General features: G+C 37.6%; 3 protein-coding genes across 10 annotated transcripts in view; 2 read left to right on the top strand and 1 right to left on the bottom strand.

The window, feature by feature from the left end:
* Window positions 1–812: 812 nt before the first annotated feature.
* On the top strand, window positions 813–6363 carry sgcb (sarcoglycan, beta (dystrophin-associated glycoprotein)). 2 transcript variants are annotated; one of them, XM_077220578.1, is made up of 7 exons: window positions 813–915; window positions 1050–1131; window positions 2478–2687; window positions 3342–3527; window positions 3624–3815; window positions 4007–4138; window positions 4443–6363. In XM_077220578.1, the coding sequence occupies exons 2-7, from the start codon at window positions 1117–1119 to the stop codon at window positions 4647–4649; spliced, it is 942 nt and encodes a 313-aa protein (XP_077076693.1). In that variant the 5' UTR covers window positions 813–915; window positions 1050–1116; the 3' UTR covers window positions 4650–6363. The 2 variants fall into 2 exon arrangements, with proteins under 2 accessions (XP_077076693.1, XP_077076694.1); XM_077220579.1 differs by lacking the exon at window positions 813–915 and having other exon boundaries at window positions 1042–1131.
* Window positions 6364–6749: 386 nt separating this feature from the next.
* lrrc66 (leucine rich repeat containing 66) lies at window positions 6750–19770 on the top strand. The gene is made up of 5 exons (XM_077220553.1): window positions 6750–6857; window positions 7198–7629; window positions 11885–12054; window positions 12293–12635; window positions 12860–19770. Exons 2-5 carry the CDS (start codon window positions 7209–7211, stop codon window positions 19540–19542), a joined length of 7617 nt encoding a protein of 2538 aa, XP_077076668.1. The 5' UTR covers window positions 6750–6857; window positions 7198–7208; the 3' UTR covers window positions 19543–19770.
* A 167-nt stretch (window positions 19771–19937) lies between these two features.
* Window positions 19938–25480, bottom strand: part of dcun1d4 (DCN1, defective in cullin neddylation 1, domain containing 4 (S. cerevisiae)) — a 38097-nt gene continuing 32554 nt past the window's right edge. For 5 of the 7 annotated variants that reach the window (XM_077220586.1, XM_077220584.1, XM_077220583.1 and 2 more), the window contains exons 6-11: window positions 24833–24903; window positions 24653–24744; window positions 24443–24551; window positions 23488–23592; window positions 22343–22445; window positions 19938–22203 (exon numbers count right to left, since the gene is read on the bottom strand). In XM_077220586.1, the coding sequence (XP_077076701.1) occupies window positions 22148–22203; window positions 22343–22445; window positions 23488–23592; window positions 24443–24551; window positions 24653–24744; window positions 24833–24903 (536 nt within the window). In that variant the 3' untranslated portion in view covers window positions 19938–22147. Of the gene's footprint in view, window positions 22204–22342; window positions 22446–23456; window positions 23593–24442; window positions 24552–24652; window positions 24745–24832; window positions 24904–25480 lie in introns of all 7 variants that reach the window. The other 2 variants (XR_013199989.1, XR_013199988.1) reach the window with 1 other exon arrangement.

The raw sequence follows: 25480 nt of genomic DNA, 5'->3' as shown, positions 1-25480 counted from the left end.
AATGCAAAGAATAAAATGTTTAAAAATCGTTTTTTTTTTTTTTTTAATATTTGGTGTTTAAATATTACTGGTCCACTTTGGCTGCATGTGTTAGATAAAGTGGGTCAGCAGATTCAGGTAAAGTGGGCAACCTTTCACCTTCAGTAATTACACTCAAATTCATTAAATAAATTGACATTCACTGGTTATTTTATAGTTAACATGCATACTTTTTTAGAAAAAAGAAATCAGCATTATGAGTCAGAGATTGAAGAAAGAAAAGAAAGAGCAGAGAATAAGATGCGGCATTAAATTCAATCTGTGGAGTGAAGAAATTATGAGAGGAGCAAAATGTAGATGCAGAATATAAAGCTTTAAAATACGGACACAATATAAATTCAAGTTCATAAGAAAACTTAGACAGAAAAAGAGTTTTACAATACTATTTTAATTATTTTTTTACTTTTATTCAATGTGAGTCTTACTCAAATTTTGTCTATTTTTTGTTGCACATGTTATAGTACCATGTTTAATATGTCGTAGAGTTCATTTTCATCCATATTCTGATTTATGAATGTTCTGATATTCCGATTTCATAAAATTTCAGTCAGGGATGGCCCACTTACCTGAAAATAATTTTGTCTGGAGTCCATGATTTAAATATTATAGCTGGACCTTATAGTTAACACGAGTAATACAGAAAAGAAAAAACATTTATAACTGGGAAAAGGGGGGTTTGGAAAAACAAATAAAACTAAAAACATAATAGACAAGTTATAATAACAGGTTCTCTCTCTAGCGTTAACATTGAACGGGGGGTGGGGGGGGGGGATGTGTTTATTTGTACTTTCCTTATACGGCGAGTCTGTGATTCACAACTGGCTCTTTTTAGCGGAGGAACAAACCATCTAACATATTATGTTCGATCCCTTAAAAGTAAGTCATTCCTTCTTCAAACTTGGTCTGTATTTCTGGAATTACATTTTTCAGGATAGACATGTTTGAAGCGTATAGTCCACGTGAAAGTTTGGCTATTTGTGGTTATTGTTTGGATAACGGTTCTCTCGCAGTGGTTTCTCCTCAGGCTGTGTGAAGCTGTCAGTGAGTGCAGTCAGTGTTCTGAGAGGGAGGGTCAACATGGCGTCGGAGCAGGTCTGTTTTCAATGTGAAATGTAAATGTTTTCTCCGTTGTGATGCTTTTCAAGTGATTTTCGGCGTTAACACGAGTCGTGTATATTAACTTCAAACCTCAAACGATGTCAATAGCGATGTATGTGAATGGGTAACGATCATCTGTGCAATTTATGTCTGGATCTTTTATGGAAAAATTTACTCATTATTGCGGGGTTACATTTGCTTCTAAGTTTGCTCATATTATACCGAATGATGATACTTTGGAGCTTTAAAATAAAACCTTTTTCTGTCTAAATACATACGCTCTAATTTATTACCGAGGGGGGTGCGTGTCATTTATTTTTAGGCATACATGTAGACAGACGAACTCATACTGCATTCCTGAGACTGCAACACTGGTTAGCTATCACACTGCAATAGCATAAAAGTGTTTATTGTTAATTCATTCTAAAAGAAGATACATTTCACTGAAAAATGGCTGAAATATTGCAGAACCATATGCCACTTCATAATCTCTTCAGTTCAGTATTATTCAATGTAGGCTATGTAATTATATGCATATTCCCAAATCAGACCACCACATAAGTAACTCACATGAATATGAAATCAGTTGTCACTATTTAGTGCTCTATTCAAAATAATGTATCCTAAATAGTTCAAAAGGGAAGATTGAAATATATATTTGCTTAAATATTAGGCTACACTACATTATACTGTGATATTTCGGCATTTAAAGACATGCTTAAAATAACATTGCATTGCGTAATTATATAACTAAATAATAAAATATTAAACTGAAATTATATTTATTTTAAAAAAGATAGTTTAATAACAAAAATATATTTGTTAGATCTAAAGTGATAAAAATAGATATGTTATTATATAAAATAATAAGATGTATAGTATAATGTTATGTAATAGGTATAATGTTCAAATTAAGATGAAAAAGCATTTTGATACTTTGTGGCTGTCAAACATTAGTGAACATGTTAATATAATTAATATGATGAACTACGCCATTGACTATTCTGCTAGGACACCTGTGTGAACTCGAATCCACTAAAAAATTAGCCTTAACCAGCTGTTTGAAAGTAATTGGAAAAGGTTTTTTAGATGCATTAGATACATTTTAAGTGAGGCTTAAGTATTTTTGTTTCTATTATAAAAATGTTTACACCGAAACTCAGCAGCACATCAAATATCTTGTTTGCAATCTATGTAAGTAAAGCTGAATATTGAAGGGGTTCTTGTTGGTGTGAAATTTAATGGCAGACCACTTGCAGCAGTAATAGATTGTCTATTAAATGTCCAGTAACATACAATAATTGTAACATCTACTCATCCTTTTTTCCTTATATCCACAGGAAATCTCAAATGCCCCAATGAAGAAATCTATGAGGGAGAAGGCTATCGAGCGCAGATCAGCTAATAAAGAGCACAACAGTAATTTTAAGGCCGGATATGTTCCAATTGAAGAGGAGCGACTCCACAAGACAGGACTGAGGGGTCGCAAGGGCATCATTGCCATTGGCATAGTCATCCTACTCTTTCTGCTTGCGCTCATTAATCTCATTGTGAGTTTATCTGTTGTTTGTTGTGCCTGTGATATTATTAATATAATAGGATATACTTGTATATACTTGTGTTAATATAATAGGATATATACTAATATAGCAAGGATGCAATAAATTGATCAAAAGTGACAGTAAAGACATTTATGATATTACAAAATTTGTATTTCAAATAAATGCTGTTTTGAACTTTCTATTCTAACACAGCTGTTTTCAAAATTGATGATAAAAAATGCAAAAAAGGTCGGCACTCTGAAAAGGTCTGTTATTGTAAACAGAAGATAAAGTTAAAGTTAACATAGATAAATATGTCTCAGCACCTGAGAGTGAGTGTGTAGATTGGAACATTGATAATAATAAATGTTTCTTGAGCACCAAATCAGCATATTAAAATGATTTCTGAAGGATCATGTGACAAGGAAGACTAAAGTAATGATTTTTGAAAATTCATCTTCGTCATTCCATTTCAAACAGTAATTTTAAATTTTAATAATATTCCACAATCTAAAAATGCTCAGTTTTGAATAAATGTGGCCTTGTGAGTATGTGAGTCACTTTGTGACTTCTTTCAAAACCACTTCAGTCACTTCAGTTACATCTCTTATACTCACTTGAATACAGAGACACTCATACATTATCACTGTCTGTCTTTTATAGATAACTCTAGTGATATGGACAGTTATACGGATAGGTCCGGGAGGTTGTGAAAGTATGGAGTTTCACGAGAGTGGCCTGCTACGCTTCAAACAGAAGGCCGATATGGGTGTGGTTCACCCGCTGCATAAGAGCACAGTGGGCGGCAGGAAGGACCAGGACCTCGTCATTACTGGCAACAATAACCCAGTCAGTCAGCATAGTATCTGACTTTCTCTGAATCTGTATCCTCTGAGTGATTATATGAGAATGTGTATTAATTTAGGTGTTTTCTGCGTGTTACAGGTGGTGTTCCAGCAAGGCAACACTAAGCTGAGCGTGGAGGAAGATAAAACGTCTATCGTCAGCGACTTGGGCATCTCCTTCACTGACCCCCGCACTCAGACGACGTTCTTTAGCACTGATTTTGACAACCATGAGTTCCACCTGCCCAAAGAGGTCAAGGTTCTCAATGTGAAGAAAGCTTCTACTGAGAGAGTAAGCAACTGTACTCACAGTCCTGGACTCATAGGCTTATGAAACCTAAATAATTGAGTTAATTTGAGTTGTTAATTCAATGTACCTAATCACACTGCATCCGACACAGGACAAATCTTAAAGCCTTGATATGAGATTTATGATCGTCTTAGAGGTGTGTTTGTACAGTGACTCAGTGCCATACTTTGTAGATCACCAGCAATGCATCATCTGACCTCACTATCAAAGGAGACGGTAAGGCCATTATTCGTGGCAACGAGGGAGTTTACATCATGGGCAAAACTGTGGAGTTCAGCATGGGTGGGGACATCGAGCTGAAAGCGGTAAATATTGTAAAATGTCATTACAATTGAAAATAACTGTTGTCTATTTTAATATATTTTAAAATTTAATTTATTCCTGTGATGGCAAAGTTGAGTTTTCAGGATCATTATTCCAGTCTTCAGTGTCACATGATCCTTCAGAAATCATTCTAATGCTGATTTGGTGCTCAAGAAACATTTCTTATTATTCAATGTTGAAAACAGTTGAGCTGCTTACTGACCCCGAACTTTTGAAAAGTATCGTAAATATGAATCTGAACGTAAGTATGAGTTGTATGAATGTTTTTTTCTGTTTTGTTTGCAGGAAAACAGCATTATTCTAAATGGCTCAGTGATGTTCAGTCCTTCGCGTATACCAAACTCCTCTCTGGGGGGAGACTTGTACTTCAATGAGGGGTTGGAGAGGTATAAACTTTGCATGTGTGCAGATGGGACACTGTTCAGAGTACAGGTCAAATACTCTAACATGGGCTGCCAAACGTCCGACAACCCCTGTGGAGCAGCACACTGATGAAAGTGAGATGAATACCACTGGAATACACATGCTCATCAACGTTTTCAAATGAAACATGACATTTCGGGTGAACTGCCAAAAGATACAAAGATGATAATGTGGGTTTTTTTTGTGTTTTTTTTAACTTGACAATAATTAGCCTATATTAGTTTACACATGCAATATACAAACTCCCATCCACCAGGACAGTTTCTACTACATGCCCACCTAACTTTATTGGAGGTCTAGTAACACACTCACACACATACCTCTATGATGATAATCGCTCCCTACAACCATAAATCCGGCCGAGCACAAACAGTACGGTTTTCTTTTATGACCGAGAGCTCCCTGTGCATTATCATTGGCTTACCTCAGTGATTTACAGTCTTTAAGCTGCCTACTTTCAACCTTCACTGCATGTGCTTTATATATTGTATCATAGCAGAGTAATTTGAGTCCAGGGATTTTCTGAGCAGTATTATTACACTCTTTTACAATCCCCTCCGGTCATTAATAACCATCAAATGGCCACATAAAAAGAGGGATGTTGTTTGACTCTGATACAAATGTTAAAATAGTGTCATAAGCCCTCTGTATTGTTTAATCTGAAAGACTAATTCTACATGGTCATTTTGGCTTTAGAATTTAAAGTGGCCAATATTATTTAAAGGGTTAGTTCACCCAAAAATTAAAATTATGTCATTAATTACTTACCCTCATGTAATTTCAAACCCGTTCATCTTCGGAACACAAATTAAGATCTTTTTGATGAAATCTGAGAGCTTTCTGACCCCCGTAGAATGCAACGTTATTACCACTTTCAAGGCCCAGAAAGGTAGTAAAGACATCATTAAAATAGTCCATGTGACTAAAGTGATTCAACCTTATGTTGTGAAGTGACAAGAATACTTTTTGTGCGCGAAATAAATAAAAATAAGGACTTTATTCAACAATTTCTTCTTCACATTGTAAACACAGTGCAGCGCTTCCAGGTTCTACGTCAGAACGCCGGCTCAGTGTTGGCGGGATCCTGCGTCAGCATCACACGCATGTGTCGTGGTGCTCACATGAACAGAGCGGAGACTCGCACAGAAGAAAATAAATTGTTGGATAAAGTCATTACTTTTATTGTGCAAACAAACTTTTTTCTTCTCATTTCTTTGTAACAATCTCTATCTTCACTGAAGCAGGATCAGGACAGCCACATCTTATGTAAGTAACACTATAATCCTGATCCTGAAACAGTGGTTGGTGATACATCAATTCTGGCACATATTTTCAAGGTTTGTATTATAGTGCCATTCTTAGAGTGCCATGGACTAATGACAAATGACTTGTCGCCTAATGACATGTTCAGAGGTGTGTACCATCTAATATCTTTTGATAAGATAATAACAGGAAACTTCTATGATATATATTCGAGTTATCCAAGTGTGACATTTTGTGCAATATAACCTTCTTGGCCTAGTTTTTCTGGGTACATGTGGTATTTATTGTTGTTTTTGAATACAGTATTATTGTGATGTCCAAGCTAAAAAATCCTCTGTGCTTAAGAAACTAATTGTCAGATGTCAGACTTTCTTTTCAACCCTGCAATGAATTAGTCTGAAACCATCTTATCATGTCTGTGGTTTTAGTTAAAATCACAAATATTCTGATAGGGAAAATCAATGCTTTTCACACTTCTATGTTTTTGTTAATAAATGCAAAAACAGGTTTTGATTGAAAAGAGATGTCTATTGTGATTGTTTGAACTGTTACATGAACAATCTCAGTGCTAACAAATATTAAGTTTGGTTATATCATGTAGTGACTGAGTTAAGGGATTACTTTACTTTTCAATTATTAATTTTGGTTAATGATCTGGTGGAAATTAAATTCACTAAAATATCAATCCCTATACATATTTATGTAAATTCTTCTTATGTATAAAATAGGAAATCTTTTTATAGTTTTTGTTATTTTATTTGTTTAAGTTTTCAATGTCCTTTAAATGCTTGGGAGGTAACAAACCTGAGTAAGACATTAACTCAGGCAAGTGAGTGATTGCAGAACGATTGTTCTGTGTGTATTTCTGGTGCCATAATGCTATTCAGACTTTGATCTCAGGGAAGTTGGAGTTAAAGTCAAAGAATTTCTCAGTCAAGTCTCAGTGTTTTGTTGGTAATTATCTGGCTACAGTCAGATTGTCCGAGCCGAGTGGAGCATCGATACCCTGAGAAGGTTAGTTTTAAACAAACCTACTACACAATTTTTCATACAATGTATCTGTGATTTGTGTAAAAGTTTTACTTTAATTTTACCTTAAGCTTAGGCAAGTAAACGATTGGTGTTTAGTAATTTAGACTTGAACTGCGTGTGTGTATATATATATCAGTGTACATATAATTTATTTGATCGATTCTGTGGTGCAGCAATGGATTTCATGACGGATAAGTTTTTCAGCTCTCATCCTATATCTTTTTGTTGTTGTTTGTCTCTCTGTGTTGTACCATACAAATGTGAATATGCCATTTCCTGTCATCATTTTAGATCCATCATTTGTTGCGTTTAAATTTTTCAGGGCTGACTATAATGTCAGCATACAGGTCAGTGCTTGGTGTGGCAGTGCTGCTTCTCCACTTCTGGGGGACACACTCCTTCCCCACCTCTGCCTGTCCTGTTCCCTGCCTGTGCCAGAAAGGTCCTCTTCTGAACTGCTCTTCTTTAGGCCTGACTACGACTCCCACACGCATCCCAGCAACTGCGGTTTCCTTGAACCTATCCAATAATGCCCTGCGTTCTCTGGCTCCTCTCAGCTTTGGTCAAGTGAAATTGATGGGACTTCTGCACCTATGGGTGGGAAGTAATGCTCTGGAGAGCCTGTCTTTGATTTTGAAGAAAGACCGGTCAGGCACTAGGACCCTGTCAAGTGGAGAACAGGAATGCACATCCTGGGCATCTGACCTTCAGCTGCTGTCTGCAGAAAGAAACCATCTAAAACATCTACCAAAGGGTACGTGCATGCAGCAGGAGTATGCATATGATACACACAGCATTAGTAATTTATATTGTAAAAAACATCTCTACTCCTCGTTGACCTGAAAAGCATATTTAAATTATAAAGGAAATCAAGGTAACTTAATTGGTCACATTACCATAATGATGACATTCCCATCCTTATTGTTAACTCATGTGATGGGTGGATGGAAACAAAATAAATTGTAAATTAATCATGCCATTTAAATACTTGCTGTTAAGGAATCATTCATTTTTAATAATTGAATAATGAGAACTACTACAAACATTGAAACTAATGCTTAAATAATTGGATCTCTGTATTATTTAATCTGTGACATTCATAAAACCCACACACTCTCCACCCAGGTGTATATGATTGCATCATCAGTGGAACTTTGATCTGTTGTGATTACACACTCTTCTGACCTGTTAGATTCCATTTAAACCAGTCCACCCTAAGGCTGAAGTGAAAAGAAATCACCTATCATCTAGTCACAAGGGTTGGGCGCTGGCATTCCAGTGCCTCATAACGGGCTATAAAAGGGTGATAATGGTCTCAACATTCCAGAGAGTTCATTTTATTAGGGCATTGTATTTTGACCAACCTTCACATTAACTCTAACATGGGGTTCTAGCCTGTCCAAAGGTGTCTTAAAGCCTTTGTGTACTTATGCTATGCCATTTTGTAGTGCGAGTAGTGTACTATTCACAAAGAAAGGCGTTTTTTCAAATACATGTATAATGTTATTCACCAAAAAATAAAGTACGGCCATGTCCCAAATGGCACACTTCATATGCACTTACTGTGCGTTCACACTGCCACCGAGCTCCGGCGAGGGCGACGCGTCTTGGACGGTGAGAGCGGCGAGGAGAGTTGAAGGCAGGTCAACTTTATGGTAATGAGCTATGACACGGTTTGGCGGCAACCAATCGTAATGTAGAAGTCCTCCGATTGAGAGGATTCCAGAGAACGCAGTTAAGTAAACTTTGGTTCCGACCACATATGGCACTTTTCCACTGCATGGAGCGGTCAGCTCGGCTCGGTATGGCTCACTTGTCGCGCTTTTCCACTGCATGGTACGGTACGGCTCACTTCGGCTTGCTTTAAATGGTACCACCTCTGTTGAGGTTCTAAGCGTACCGTTCCGATACTAAAATGTGACGTGAAAACACTGCAGATCACTGATTGGTCAGACAGAATCGTCACTAACAGCATCATTGTATTTGCGAGACACCAAACCCGCTAGATTTAAATAGCCAGTAACAGCCACTGCTGTAGCACATGTTTTAAAACTACTTGATTGACTTGCTTGAAGAAAAAAAAAAGAAAAAACAATTCCAAAAAAGAAATGGCTGAATCGTGGTCAGTGGACTAAGTGCAGACGTTCCTCTCGTTGGTTGCCAAGGAGCGGATAAACTATAACGTTCAGGCTATAATCCCACCCACTTTGAAGCGGTACTAACTGCAGTGGAAAAGCAAACCGAGCAAAAGCGAACCGAGCCATGCCGTGCCGAGTCGCACCACGCAGTGGAAAAGCGAAGCGAGCCGAACCATGCCAAGCCGAACTGTACTGAGCCGTACCATGCAGTGGAAAAGCGCCAATAGTTTACAAGCAAAATAGAGGAGAGGTTGATCATGTGAATTTGCTAAGAAGGCACACAACACTATTTATAGGCAACATTTTCACGCTAGAATGCTTGTTTTTCAGCGGGAATGCAAATAAGATTAGCACTTAAAGGGTTAGTTCACCCAAAAATGAAAATTAAGTCATTAATTACTCACCCCCATGCTGTACCAACCCCGTAAGACCTTCGTTCATCTTCGGAACACAAATGAAGATATTTTTGATTAAATCTGAGAGGTGGATCACTGCTACATAGGCTGCCAGAGGGAATGAAACTTGACGGCCCAGAAAGTCATTAAAGAACATGTTTAAATATTCCATGTGCCTACAGTGGCTCAACTATAAGTTTATCAAGCGACGAGAATACTTTTTTCCCGAAAAAAAACCCATAAATAACGACTTTATTCGACTATTCCTTTTCTTCCTTGTGGGCCTGAGACGAGAGTTCAAGAGATTTCCACGACGCATGCGCGAGAACTGAGAAGAGGACGTTCTTCTTCTAATACTTCTTGTTCAGTTCTCGCGCTTGCGTCGTGGAAATCTCTTGAACTCTCGTCTCAGGCCCACAAGGAAGAAAAGGAGTAGTCGAATAAAGTCGTTATTTATGTTTTTTTTTTCGGAAAAAAAGTATTCTCGTCGCTTGACAAACTTATAGTTGAGCCACAGTAGGCACATGGAATATTTAAACATGTTCTTTAATGACTTTCTGGGCCGTCAAGTTTCATTCCCTCTGGCAGCCTATGTAGCAGTGATCCACCTCTCAGATTTAATCAAAAATATCTTCATTTGTGTTTCGAAGATGAACGAAGGTCTTACGGGGTTGGTACAGCATGGGGGTGAGTAATTAATGACTTAATTTTCATTTTTGGGTGAACTAACCCTTTAACCATGAACACAAGAGCAACATTACACAAATGGCTTTTTATTGGTTTATTTCGTTAGCAAACATGTCACTATAATTGTTAAGTTCTTTTCATCGATCAATTTCTTACTTTCACATTTAAAATATTCCATGAGGTTAACTTGTACCCTACTTAGTCAGTCTTCATAAATAACGATCAACATCCTTGTTTTCTTTTGCGGCCCCTTTAAATAGAGTTTAATAAAAGAACAAGCATTCGATCTCAGAGCATCCACGAATCTTTCTACGGCGTCGTTGGCAGGGCGGCAAAAGGGAATTTGCAGTTTGAACGCAGTTATGGTCTTGTGGACTTAACAGACATGCACGCGACAGCCATTGTAAGTCCATGCTATCGTTGAGTGTCCCTTTTGTCATATTAGGTTTCAGAAGGGTGCTCGCGAGCATGGTCGATGTGCGTTATGTCAAGAAAGCGTGGACTCGTAGGAATACTAGGAGTGTTCAGGGTGCCATTTGGGACAGGGCCTAGGTTGAACACTTCATGCATTCAACTGTCACAGCTGTCCTTATGTAGGGTCTATAAGACACATCCTGGATGGCAAAATAATCGTATAAAATTGATAAACTAGGCGGTAGCGTAAATAGTGTATAGTATATCATTTGGAAACAACTATAATTTGCTATAGCCTTCCTGCTGTAGTACATTTAATCAATCTATTTTGTTAAAATGTCTGAAGCATAGGACATTTAACTGGGGATCTTAGATAATGTTTATATTAAATTATTGACCAGAAAGCCAATTCAAACACGTTTTGAATATGGTCTCTTGAGGTTTGTCTTAAATTTTGTATCCAATGCTATTCTAAGGGAATAGCTTAATATTTCTTTTCATTTAATTTCTGAAATGCTGTTCAAGGATGTGATTGTCAGTGTTGATAGCCACTACAGAAATTTCAGCAAGGTTTTAATGCTTCTGTGTCTGCTTTGAAACTTATTGTGTGTTTGAAATCTAAATGGACTTGGTAACAAAGACCAAGAATCAGGTTTTAAATTGTTGCCTTAGCATATGCCAATCCGGGAAGCCTGTAAGCAGCACTGTGAATTAGATGGTGGTGCCTCAATGTTTTTCAACTCTTTGTGATTCAAGGCACAGCCTCAATATTTCTCTCTGATAAACTCGTTCAACAGACCCTCGCTTCAGCTCAGTAGTCAACACGGTTCTTTAAATAGGCAAGATAATTCTCCATTTATCTTCTCTGACAGACATACCTGAACCCTTGTAAGCCTTTCACTCTGAATGAACTCAATTCTTGATACGTTTAAGAATATTTGGGATGTACTTGTTTCACATACTGTACATCTAAATAATTAAAAGACCTTCAGGTATAGATATTAAGACAATAAAATTAGCCACAAAGATGCAAATACTATTAACATACTTAGCATACTATTACCAACAACTAGTAAGTGCAGTGCAATGGCAGTGTTGCTGCAAGAGCCTCAACTAGAACAAGTGGTGATTCACGTAGTGCTCACGTGGTGTGCAGTACTATGTTACTGTAGGTGTTTGTTATGGACAGATATTGGCACAAACAGATGCTTATGTTTGGCTTTTATAACTGAAAACACCTGAAAAATGTCTGACTTTGCAATCTAATAAAAACTCTGTACCTCAAAGAACACATTTATATTTAACTAAAAAGTTTATCATTGCATGGTTGTTAATCATTGCTTTTTGCTCTTAAGAATATCCATTTCTCCTCCAGGGCTGGGCTGCATGAAGTCTCTGCAGATTCTTCAGCTGTCTTATAACCAGATATCTAAGATAGGTCTTACTGACCTGGACAACTGCAGTTATCTGAAAGAGCTACATCTCCAGCATAACAGCATCACAAGCATTCACCCAAATGCTTTTATAGACCTAAAACAGCTGCAGGTAACATCTCAAATATTTAGCTTATTTGTGTAATATTTTAATACTGGTCTGATGGTTTAGTTTTTTTTTTTTTTATCCTAGCGGAAAATCATCATAAGAGTGATTTTACATGTTTGGGAGTATGCTCTACCAGCTCCACTCTTTTGACAGACTGTAGTTAAACAGTGCATCAACATATTTACCCCAGTGTGCATTAAAACTTGCGAAAATTTTTCATTGACTAACTAATTCCATCCAGGTCCTTGATCTGAGCTATAATCTGCTGGTCACCCTTCCTGTCCCTGCCTACCAGTCCCTGCGGTACCTGGATGCCTTGGTCAATGTCTCCTTCAACAGATGGAAGTGTGACTGCTACTTGCAGACCTTGAGAAGATGGTTAAGCTTTGATCATGAAATGGGTAATGTTTCCTGGCAAGTGGTGTGTGCCTCTCCACCACATCATGCTGGAAAAGATCTGCTTCACCTGAAGGACTCAGAGCTCACTTGTCCAACACATGAATACAGCATATCTGGTCACCATCATAACATGATTGTCTACGAGGGAATGAAGATATCAATTCCTTGCAGCAATGACAGTAAAGGTGCTACTTCTGTATTTTATATAAATACATTATTATATTTTATAAAATCAGCCCAATTTACTATTTTGAGACATAATTTAAAATATATATTTTTTACAGTTATTAAACAGTTATTATTAATACGTTATTATTTTAAAGTCTAGGAGTTAGTAACTTCTAAAACCTGCTTGTAAACAATGTAAATGTTAATCTACTTTTAGTGATAAATTCACTTTTCATTCTAGATATCATGCAGTTTCATTGGTGGACTCCACAGGGTCAAGTCACAAATAACCAACCAGAACTACTAATTAAGGACATCACAGAGCAGCATACAGGACTTTATATATGCATTTCAGGTGTCCGAGGGGAGCACATATCAGTATTTGATCTACAGGTCTACAAAAAACGCAGTGGCTCAAGACCACGTAGGGAAGCAGCAATTATCTTGGATGAGCAAGAAAATTTTTACTTTCCAAGAAATGATCCAGTTATACGGCAAGGGACAAGGACCCAGTCAGAATTTGTTCTTGCTGTCTGCCTGTCTGTCATTATTACATTCATTTTAGCCTTTATCCTTGGTGTTTTTTTGAGACCACTGTTAGACAAGTTATGGAGGAGAATACGATCCAAGAGACAATCTTCACCACCACCAACAACCTCCTCAACTGGACCCCAGCCATATGTGAATGAGGGGTACTCTGATGTAGAAGAACAAGAAGTGAGAGTGGGTTCAAGAGTTACATTCGGTGGAGTCACAGTTGAAGATCAAGTGCCTTACTATGTCACTGTAGAGGATGACCATGCAGATGGCTCCTCTGAGAGCAACACAGAAGCTGATACTCTTTATGAGGAAATTGAAAAAAAGAAATCGTCAATACCTGGTGGTAAAAAGCAGGCCTTTGATGTGGAGAATCATAGAGGAAGAGCAGACAGCAGTAGTAGCCGCTCACTGCAGGAAGGCGAAGTAGATGCTTTTGTAAATAGTAAGAAACTGCTGCCAAAATCCATGGAATTTGAGCCAATTCCAGATGCAAATTATATCATCCAGTTAAAAAGAAGGGGCGGTTCTTCAGCATCATCTCACTCAAGTCAGGAAGATAACTTTTCAAGAGAATTAAGAGAATCAAGTGTTGACCCTCCTCCTGTCACTATACCTGCAAACAAAAATACAGAGCCATTTTCAGAATTGTCACCAAAACTGACAGAACAGAATGTTGACGATTTGGACCCAGAGTTGTGGAATGACAGTGGAGAGAGCTTTTCTTTCACTGAAGGCTCTGAAAGGTCAAGTATCCGGGACATCTCCAGCTCTGCTTTGGGACATCCATTGAAGGACGATGACACATGGAGGCATGGCAAAGTAGAATCAGACAAAATAAAATTTGATTCAGAGGATTTTGATCTTGACAAACCATTTGGTAAAGAAGTTCTTGTAGATGATGTAAAGCAATTTGAGCTCTCTGACATAGAAAGCCTCTCTAATTCAAGTGACAGTGATGAAAGTGTAGGTGGACCAAACAATTATATTGTAAACAAAGAGTTAGAAGAATCAGAAATCATGGATGAATCAGACACAGAGAACGGTGCAAACTTGAACACTTTAAACAGATTCGGTCATCTTGAAGATGTCACATTTACTGAAAGAATGCCTAGTGCTGGCATTCTAATAAGACAAGAGACTATCACTTTGGAGCCTTCGGACATGCATTTGACTTTTACCCACGGAGACAGCGTCGATGAGGGTATGCCTATTGATGATTCACAGGGGAATTATGAGATTGTAAACAAATCAGACAAATTTGCAATATCTTTAGATGTGAGTCCTGTCACAGTGCCAAAGGTTAAGAGATATGTTGAATTTAAACAGTCCAAACCTCATTTTGGAAGCCCAACTCTGCCATCATTATCGGAGATAGAGGTAAAATCTGAAGCGAACATTGATGCATCCTCTGGAGATAACAGAAGCTTAAGTCAAATAGAGGTGTCTCCTTGTACAATTCAAAAAGTGAAGAGATACATTCACTTCAAACAGCTTGAACCTCATTCCCCAACTCTGCCATCATCACCTTCCTTAACCAAAAAAGATGCTATGATGGAAGCTAAAACTTATAATTCATCCTCAGAAGATGATGCTCAACTGACAACTAAGGATGACAATTACTTCAGGACAATGGGTGTATCTTCTGATGAAGTTTCTAAAGTAAAAAGATACATTTCATTTAAACAGTTTGACTCTTCTTCCCCAATTCTGTCAATATCCAGACCTTCAACTAATATTGAGAGCACAACTGAAGCAACAATACAATCTATGCAGCTCAGCACTTCACCAAAAGATCAAAGTCAAAACATGAAGAAATACATGTATTTTAAGCAGCACGAACACCATTCCTCATCTCTGCCATCATCACCTACCTCAAGCAGGAAAGGTTTGTCAGGGAAAAAGACTAAATACAAAAAACGATCTGATCAATCATACTATGGGAGTCATGAGAGCCTTCCACTATATCATGTCCATCCTGTCTATAGATCAAGTATAAACAGACTGAATAGGGGCTATGATATTGATAGATCAATTTCCAGTGAAGATGAAGATCAATTTATGGAGTACCCGAGAAAATTAGAGATTACAATACCACCTGAGATAAATAGAGGATCCATCACACCAGATAAAAATACACACAAAGGCCTCAACATTGACTTTGATAACTCCTCTAGCAGCACAGATGTATTTGAGAAAAAACATTCTAAAGGTCTAATGAGACTAAGAGCATTAAGTTCACGACTGTTCAACAGACAAGAAAATGAAATGGATGAGAGGAGGTCACCAACTGGTTGGGATGTTGGAAGAACCAGCGGTGTCTCTATTAACAAGCAGACAAAGTTAACTAAGGAACAAACCACTAATGAAGACAGTCTATTCGGAAGGAGTTTATCCCTTGATCACTTACCAAAAGTGAAGAGATACCTTCAGTTCTCGCACTCTGATTCCTATCTTCAAGTCCAATTACCATCTTCACCACCAACCACTGGGGTAGTCACACCTGACTATATAGCGACAACGGAGTCCAGGAGATCCAGTTTCTTATCTGAGGATGATGTCAAACAAACCACTGGAGATAAAAAAATTGTTGGACAAGTGGATGCATCTTATGAAGGACTTCCAAAAGTAAAAAGATACATTCAATTCTCATACACTGAACCTCACTTGAAAACACTGCCCTTGTACAAACAAAGTATCTCAACTGAACAAGTGGAACAACCTGAATCAAGGAGGCAAAGTACATCTTCTGAAGATGATATCAAACCTACATCTAATGAAGACAATTTATTCAGAAAGATAGGCGTTTCTCTCGATACAGTGCCACATGTTAAGAGATACATTAAATTCAGTCAACCTAAACCTTACTCTCCAACTCTAACATCCTTACCGGTTTCAACCAAGAGACCTGTGGTGGCAGCGGAGACAAGTTCAGGCACATCTGACAAGTCAGATGACAAATCTAATGCTACAGGAACATTTTTTGGGGGCCAAATAGGTTTTAATGCAGTACCAAAAGTTAAGAGGTATGTTCAATTTACACAGTCCAAACCAAGTTCTCCAACCCCGCCATCAGTTTCATCCTCCTCTATAAAAGTTACACCTGAGATAGAAGAGAAAACTGAAGCTAAAATTGACCGATCATCTGGAGACCAGAGTTACTTAATGCAAATAGAGGAATCTCCTGAAAATATTAAAAAAGTGAATAGATACATTCAATTCAAGCAGTCTGAACCTCATTCCCCAACTCTGCCATCAAATTCTTTAACCAAGAAAGATGCTATTATGGAAACAGGGAGATATAGCTCATCCTCAAAAGATGATGTTCAACTGACAACCAACAAAGACAATTTCTTCAGGAAAATAAGCGCATCTTATGATGGTGTTTCAAAAGTAAAAGGATACATAACATTTAAACAGTATGATCCTTCTTCAGATACCACTTCAGATACACTGCATGTCACACCTGAGGTGAAAACCAAATCAGAAGCAAAGAGATCAAGCACTTCTTTGGAGGATGATGTCAAACTAACTGCCGAGGAAGACAATGTCTTTGGACAAACAGGAGCATCTCTTGATAGAGTGCCAAGAGTTAAGAGATACATTCAATTCACACATCCTGAAAGTCAATCTCCTGTGCAGACAACAACTGGACTTTTATCTGAAAGAGTCAATCTACCTGTGGTAGCTAAAGAAACAAGGAGATTGAGCACTTCATCTGAGGAAGATGTTAAACCATCTACTAAAGAAGATAATATCATTGGGGAAACAGGTGAATACCTTGCTGAAATCCCCAAAGTAAAGAGGTACATTAAGTTCACACAAGCTGGGCAGTATTCCTTAGATCTGTCATCATTTCCTCCTTCAAGCACAGTAAAATCCATTAAAGTGACAGAAACTGAATTGAGACGACCAGCCACCAGAGAGAGCACTTCATCTGAGGATGTTGCTCTGGAAGACAATGTTTTTGCACAAACAGGAGTATCTCTTGATCGAGTACCAAAAGTTAAAAGATTCATTCAATTCACACATCCTGAAAGTCAATCCCTTGCTCGATCAACATCTGCTGTCTCAGCTAAAAGAGTTGGAATATCAGGAGTAGATCAAGATACAAGGAGATTAATCACTTCATCTGAGGAAGATGCCACACTAACCGCTAAAGAAGACAATGTCTTTGGAAATACTGGAGCATCTCTTGGCAAAATACCAAAGGTTAAGCGATATATTCAATTCACAAATTCGATTGAAAGTGAACCTCTTGTTCAGACAACAGCCGCTCTCTTATCTGAAAGAATATCTGGGGGTTTTCAAGAAACAAGAAGATCAAGCACTTCATCTGAAGTTGATGATAAGCCATCTCATGATAATAATGTCATTGTAGAAAGAGGTGCATCTTTTGACAAAATACCAAAAGTAAAGAGATACATTAAGTTCACACAATTTGAACCTTCCCAGGGTCTTGCACCATTTCCTCTTCCAAGCACTGTAAAGTCCATGAAGGTGAGAGAAACAGAATCAAGAGGATCTAGTACCTTAGTTGAAGATAATGCACAACCATCTCCTAAGGAGAACGTAAAGGAAGACAATGTCTTTGGGCAAACAGAAGCACATATTGACAGAGTACCACAAGTTAAGAGATATATTCAATTTATAAATCAATCCCCTGAGCAGTCAAAAACTGCTTTATTAGCTGAAAGAGTTGGAATATCTGAGGTCATTTCAGAAACAAGAAGATTAAGCATTTCATCTGTGGATGATGACACACTAAATGCTAAGGAAGAGTATTTTGGTGGACATATAGGAGCACCTTTTGATAAAATTCCAAAAGTAAAGCGATACATTCGTTTCACACATCCTGAAAGTCAATCTCCTGTTCAGGCAAGAACTGCTCTCTCAGCTGAAGGAGTCGATGTATCTGTGGTTGCCAAAGAAACAAGACGACCAAGCACTTCATCTGAAGATGATGTTAAACCATCTACTAATGATGACAATATCATTGGAGAAAGCGAACATCTTTACAATATCCCAAAAGTAAATAAGTACATTGAGTTCACACAATATGAACCTTATTCCTCAGCCCAGTCACAACTTTCTTCTTCTTCAAATGTTGTTAAATCCATAAAGGTGACAGCAACAGAATTAAAGGGATCCAACACATCAGCAGAAGATGATGTACAACCAGCCACTAATGGAAACAAAGCAGAATCAATGACGCATATCACTTCGTCTGATAATCTTGACAGAATACCAAGAGTTAAAAGATACATTCACTTCATACCTGCTGAAAGTCAATATCCTGCTCAGTCATCAACTGCTGTCTTAACTGAAAGAGTTGGAATATCTGGGGTAACTAAAGAAACAAGGATATCAAGCACTTCATCTAAATACGTTAAACCATCTTCAACTGATTATAATATCATTGGAGAAACAGACAAATCTTTTGACAGTATCCCAAAAGTAAAGAAGTACGTCCAGTTCACACAATCAGAACCTCATTCCTCGGCTGTGTCATCATTTCTTAGTTCAAACACTGTAAAATCCATAAATATAGGGGAAGTACAAGAAAAAAAGAAATACAGAACTTCATATGATGATGTTAAACAAAGAAGAAATCGTGACAATTTCTTTCAAGAAATTGGTATATCTCTTGACAAAATCCCTAAGTTAAAAAGGTACGTAACATTCACAAAGAGTGAACCTACTTCTTTAACCAAATTAATGAAAAAAGATTTAACACCTACAATGGATGCAGACCCAGAAATCACATGGCCCGGTTTATCATCTGAGGGGTCACCTCCTGTCTCTATGAAAAAAGGGCCTGCATTGATAAAGACTGCATCTGAATCACGGATGTCTGGCTTTAGTTTCAAGGACAACATTTTGACAAGAGAATCTATTGACAGTTCAGTGGAACAGACTGGCCTAAAGTCAGTATTTAGGAAGTCAAGTTTAAACTCCTTGTCCAGAGACAAACAATCTGTAGGACATCAGGTAATGGATGTACAACCACCACAAGATGAATTACCAGCAGTTCCACAGACATTCCCACCTTCATTGGAACAGGAAGATGCAAGAGAATATCTTAGAGAAAATTCAGAAGTTCTTCAAAGGCAAGAACGCAGACGTTTACTGCAGCAAAGAAGAACAGAAATGGACAAGTTCAACATTGCATCCCTTTCCTCCACCCAACAAGAGGGCAACCAGCAGGACAAATCCCCTAAAGATTATGGAGGTGCCACACAGTTACAAACAGAACGAACTTACAGCAGTATCTCTACAAGAAACACAGCCACTTCCAGCCACACAGAAGGAGCTGAAGCACCAGTTTTAAGGGGCCTTAAAACTAAGAATATCTCAACTCCAAAGTATAAGGAATTTTTAATTTAAATAAAGAGTTAATTTTGACTTGTCAAATAAACAATGTTGCAGAAATCTGAGCTGATGCTTTTAAAATCTCAGCTTTGAGGATGGGGATTTGCTTTTTAGTAAGTATTGTAAATGCTGTAATATAATTATGAGCATAACCTAAACTTCTTTCAGTATATCATTCAAGTTTTTTTGAATTGAAACAATGTATGAATGTAAATAAGAATGTCTATTGTTTAAGATCATAAACACTGTGGTGATTTTATGAGTCATGATATGCAGTAGTAAAAAAAATCCAGAGGGTATTAATTGCACACAATGACAGCGGGAGACCCCCAGGATGACCCCAGAATAGTTAGTCAAAGTCATTTCTCTTTCAAAACATGACGTTTAGAACAGATTAAAATAAATCCACATTTAGTTAATAAACCCCTTTATATATATTGAATGTAGAGAGGTTACAGTGAAAACAAACACTTATACACACATCCATACATATATACAGTCCGATGAGAATGCTCAACCCTCTGCATTACATACTCCCCCCAAAAAAAGCAAGTCATAATGACACAGGGGAGCTTGTCTATCTGTTCAAAAGTAATTTTAAACCACCATTTCTCTCAGGCACAAACAAGGGCAGATTAATGGGATTATGACAAGTGTCTGTAGACATTTTCCAAATGGATTCTGGCCAGCATGCATAGCATACATAGACTGTTGGCTTTTAGATACTGAGTGAATACTTGATAAATAATTTATGGTTAGCATCCTCCTTCTTTCAGAGAAAAAAAAGTCAGTACAGAACAAAAATGTCTTGTAACCAGAAAAAAAAAAAAATGTGTCGCCCAAAATATGCTTTAATAAAGTTAACAATGATTTTGTCACTGTACTCTTAATTCCTTATAACATAACAAAATTAGTACATTTTCATGACGCTGCAGATATACTGAAATGCTGCAGTCACTCATGAATTTGGTAGTTTAGCACTTGGTGGAGATGGTGGAGGAGGCAATGCAGAGAAGAACATCTCAACAGATGAGGTTACAAGTGTGTTTAAGCTCTAAATACCATCACACAATCATGTTTTTCATAAAGCGTTAAGACTGCATGACCGCGGATACCCAAATTAAGCACAAAAAATCCACTTCTACAAATACCTGTACAAAAAAAACAAGAGCGAAAAAAAATCTGAAAAAGGAAAAACCTCATTCATTCACAAAGACAGCTCTAACTGCAGAATGCATGCATGTTTTTGTTCTTGTTCAAATGACAAGTTAGCTTCACGCCACAGCCATAGACAAAACTCAACGGTTTTACAAACATAACTAGAATGTTAAATAGTTGCTAGGCATTGCTCACTATGGGTTAAATTGATCATATTTGACCACAAGATCTGTGGACGAGGATGTGGCCAAATGAGAGTCAGTGTTTAGGGCAGAATACCTGTTTTTATATTTTTGTGGCAATTCATCACAAAAATCAAAAGTGCACTTTAACTTTATTCCGTTCGGTCTCTTTTCCATCACTTACATCCATGTCTTGTCATTTTAATGACATGCACAGTTTAATTACATTGCTAAGGAATCAAATGATATAATTAATGCATTCTGCAGTCAATTTAACGTGCTCACACTCCTCTACAAGATGGCCATATCTGCCATTGCCAGTGTGTATGCACAATGGACATGTGAATCAAGAAAAAGATACTGGGCTCTATGTTCATGATAAGTATAGCCTCTGTTCTTCAATTTGCAAACATTAAAGCTATTCAAGTTGATCTCATAATCAATATCAAAAATGAAGTAGTGAAAGGTATACTGATACCACAGGAAGTACTTACAGCAGAATGTCTATGACACTCTTGCTTGTGGTGTGCTTTATTAAATGGCAACCAAGTGCAGTGAGACTGGTAAAAAATAAAACTTATGGCATAGGTTGCTATGTAACTATGGTAACATGCTCTGAAAGTCATCCTCCTCCAACATAAAAACCGTATTAAACAGTGTTTGGACCACATCAGCAGACTGATACTGTAAGCTATTTCCATTTTGAACCAAAAAGTCTTAATATTTAGTCACCGACTTCAGTAAAAAGCCAAGCAGGTGCTTGTTCCGTCTTTTCTCTGCCCTTCCAGGCCTAAATTACCTAAATGTCTTAAATCTTCTGACAGTGTGGGAGTTTTTACCTACCCTGCCTTGTGGAGAAATTCATCCTCCTTTTAAGAGCCTATTCATTCACAGCAATATGAAACATCACAGTGGGGTGGGAAGGCGGCTCCGAGGCTGGCCGTGTGCTTACCCACAATGCATTGCGGGCTATGGGGGGTATTAGGTGGAGTCGGTGAGGTGCTGTTTCTCCAACACACAACCACCAGTGACCCTCCTATGGCCCCGACTAAAAGGGCGACATACAAACATGTGCATTGATATTACATTCTATGCAAACACTCACACACTCAAGCCCTCACAGCCGGAGGCCACCATCAGTCTGTCCCAAACTCTTCAGTTTTGATTTGTACTTTGTTTTCTAGATGTTTGTTTCAAAGTCGTTTCTGTCGTCGTTGTCATGGAGATTGTTGGCGATTAGTTTCTAGTTGGTGATGGTGGTAGGCATGGGGAAGCTGTCGCTACGACATCTCTCGATCTTTATACCATTCCACAAACTCATCCAACAGCACTGGCCCTAAGTATAGAGAAAAAAAATTGTCAAAAGGCAAATCTGATGAACTTCCAGCTGCATTTGACAAAATAATGATGAATGTCTTAATTGGGGTATAATTAGAAGTATACAGGCGTGTTAAAGTGTAGGTGCTTGTACTCACAGGCCCCGTCCTCATCATAGTTACTGAGATCAAGGTTGATAGTCCTGCTGAATTCTAGAACATTGCACCATTGATCTTTATTTATAACCTTATACTTAGATTGCTGTGGGGGGATAAAAAGGGGGGGGGGGGATATGTCACTGTCAAAAATTTAATTGACATAGAATATGTACTGATGTGCAAATATATGTATTAAATACCAGTCAAAAGTTTGTACTGATTTTGGTTCCCTTATATTTAAAGGTGCTGTATGTAATTTTTTGACTGTACTAAAGCATTAAAAATACCATTATATGTTTGCAGATATTTAGGAAACATTCTAAGTTCACATACTCGCATACATTAAAAAAAACAATGCTACAGCCAGTCTGTTTGGTCTGTGTGATTCAGCCCACTGCCAATTTACCCAATAGTATTTCGACACCCCAGGTTGCCAGTTGGTGGAAAACACAGCCATGGAAGTCAATAAACAAACGGGTCAGAGACTGCAGATTCTATCCGACCTAAAAAGCGTCCATCTAAAAATCTCTATGAACGAAACCATATTAAAACATGGATACATCAACTAATCAATTTCCAGTGTGTACATCTCGGCTTTCATTGTCAATTGCGTTCGCTCATATTGTGTGTCCTCAATCTATCAACCCACGTGAGCATTGAGTCTTTGGAGGAGGGGGCGGGTGAACAACTCTACTCCAATATTTTGAATTTGGACTGCAGTACCCATTTCAACCGCTAGCTGTCAATATTACATACTGCACCTTTAAAACTTTATTCTAAAACTAAATTGTGGTTACATATGAATGTCTACATGGAGCAATTCAAATGTAATTTAATTTGAATTAATGTTTTGGAACATAGATGAGTTGGAACATAAAAGCCGCCAATAAAATGGCCAGTTTGTGAACACCTTCAATGCAGTTTAAAAAGTATTCCTAGATCCAAGAAGTTGGCTGAGAGAATGCCAAATATAAGCTGTTTAAGGTTTGTGTTGTATGTATATTGTTTTTATGACATTTATATTATTCTAAAATGTGGAAAGCAGTAATAATGAATCTGCACGTGTGTCAAAACATTTGACTGGTCTTGTAAAGTTATTAAAGTTACAACTTACACTGATAAACTGTTAAGATTAAAATATTTACTTCTAGAAACTGGTTAAACACTGGAAACAATGGCCAAGTCTTCCCAAGCAGAAGTCCCAGCATACATTTGGCAGTATTCAAGTCTAAACTCCTTTGATCCTTCTCCTGCAAAGAAGTGGAACCATATTTCATTTTAAACATTTTGAATACAAGTTCACACATCACAATAAAATACTGAGTTGGCAATTATGGTAGTGTGGCAATAATTGGTAATTTATAGATTGTTACCCAAGTACTTAGATCCAGGTTGTTTCTGGAGGACCGTTTCAGAAATTACTGTCCTCTGTACTTTATACTCTAAGCAGTCTGAGCTTGAACATATGATAATACAAGAGCTGAGGGCAGACATGATTATTGTCCCTACACCTTGACACCATAAAAATGCTTCAGGTTCTCTGTGCCCAATATTTAAAAGCAAAAATACTCTAGATAAATCACTTCTCTGACAGCCATGAAATATGGTTTCACTGCTGGAGAATGGACTAAGTGCTCTATTCATGATGAGCCCAGACGTGAACATTTCTGTTTTATCTAGACAGGATGGATGTCATGTTATCCATTCAAGGTTCCCAAAAGCTATTTATTTGTACTCATCCCCTTTATTGGCCTTATCGAATGGCTCCTGTAAGAGCTTCACTCAGCAAATCTCCATTCACTTTACAATTCATACCAAGGGAGTGGTAAAAAAGAATCATTGGGACAAGAGATACTTCTGCTGAGCAGACAAAGAGGTAAAACAACCTAAAATAGCACCATCTCTCAGCAGTCTCAAGCCCTTGTCTGTTGTAACTGAAGAACTGTGATGAGCAAAAAAAAAAAATTATTCAGAAAGGATCCAGATGCACAGTCACAGGCAATCGTTAAACCAAATATAGTTTTGAAGTATAAAAAGAATACAAGAGCTTTTAAAGTCGACGATGATTAGTGTTCATCAATCAGTCCTAAACATACTCACCCTGGCAAAGTCAAAGGCATATCGGTAAATGAGCTTGAAACTGGTGGCATCGTTAAGGACGGTCCTCAGGTAGTCTAGAGAGTTCCTGAGTTTTTCAGTAGAGTCACATCTGCATATGACAGAAAAAGAGTAAAAGTAAAGTTTGGGACAGAAAGAAGTGTAGTAGCATGGTATTAGATGTATACAAGGTCCATGTTTAGCCAGACATACTGCAAAGAGCCCATTCCCTTGAGCCACTCCTGTAAAGTGAAGTAACCCATACTCTGGGCATCAAGCTTCCAGGCCAATACCAGCATCACCACCTACGAACAAATATACATTAAAATGACCACTGATGATATGTTTTTAGAGGAAAATGTAAAACCATATCAGATTAATTTAGTTTCTTACATTCTCTGGCTCCACTCCAATGTCTTCACAGAATTTCTCCATCCCTTCTGGTCCAACCACATCATCACACCCTATAAACACAACACATGCAGACACTATTTACTTTTATATACATTGGCCCCAAAAAGTATTTGGACTCTTAGGCCACAACAAAACAAAACAAACAAAAAAATATTTGGATTTGCATAACATTTTAAAACTAGTGGCCTTACCTTAAACCCTTAAACGCCTACCGTGGGTCTTTAGAGAGACCTCTACATTCATTCTTTAAAGTTAGACATCAACCTTCTTAGTATTCCTCAATCAATTCATTATGAACAATATAACAAGAAAACAATAATACAATTATAAAAGAATGCCTGTTTTCCCATTTATTTTTTGTAAAAAGTGTATAGGGACCCTAAAGAGGTGTGTGACAGTGCAAGTATATATTTTCTGCACAACAATTGAATCTTTGAAGACTGAATAAGTGCAATTCACCTTTATTCCACAAGGTGGCAATGTCTGATACACAATGATGAAGTGAAATTTCACTCATAGTTACCACAGGCAGAAAACAAAAGAATAGGAGGTATTATCAGCAGAACTTGAAATGAGTCAGTGATTTACTGCAAGTACTGAACGCAATCAAATATTAATGTCACTGCC

The sequence above is a fragment of the Siphateles boraxobius genome, unplaced genomic scaffold (assembly GCF_051911475.1).
Source record: "Siphateles boraxobius isolate OS27281-9 unplaced genomic scaffold, OSU_SipBor_1 8, whole genome shotgun sequence".
Lineage (NCBI taxonomy): Eukaryota > Metazoa > Chordata > Actinopteri > Cypriniformes > Leuciscidae > Siphateles > Siphateles boraxobius.
Note: the sequence above shows the minus strand (reverse complement) of the source record. Positions and strands in the feature narration are given on the sequence as shown.

Bases quoted from the DNA above. Each gene is read 5' to 3' on its own strand.
- sgcb (XM_077220578.1), top strand. The intron at 2,688-3,341 runs GTGAGTTTATCT...TGTCTTTTATAG, and splicing joins TTGCGCTCATTAATCTCATT to ATAACTCTAGTGATATGGAC. The intron at 3,528-3,623 runs GTCAGTCAGCAT...TGCGTGTTACAG, and splicing joins TTACTGGCAACAATAACCCA to GTGGTGTTCCAGCAAGGCAA.
- lrrc66 (XM_077220553.1), top strand. From the start codon at position 7,209: ATGTCAGCATACAGGTCAGTGCTTGGTGTGGCAGTGCTGCTTCTCCAC. The intron at 7,630-11,884 runs GTACGTGCATGC...TTTCTCCTCCAG, and splicing joins TCTAAAACATCTACCAAAGG to GGCTGGGCTGCATGAAGTCT. The intron at 12,055-12,292 runs GTAACATCTCAA...AATTCCATCCAG, and splicing joins TAGACCTAAAACAGCTGCAG to GTCCTTGATCTGAGCTATAA.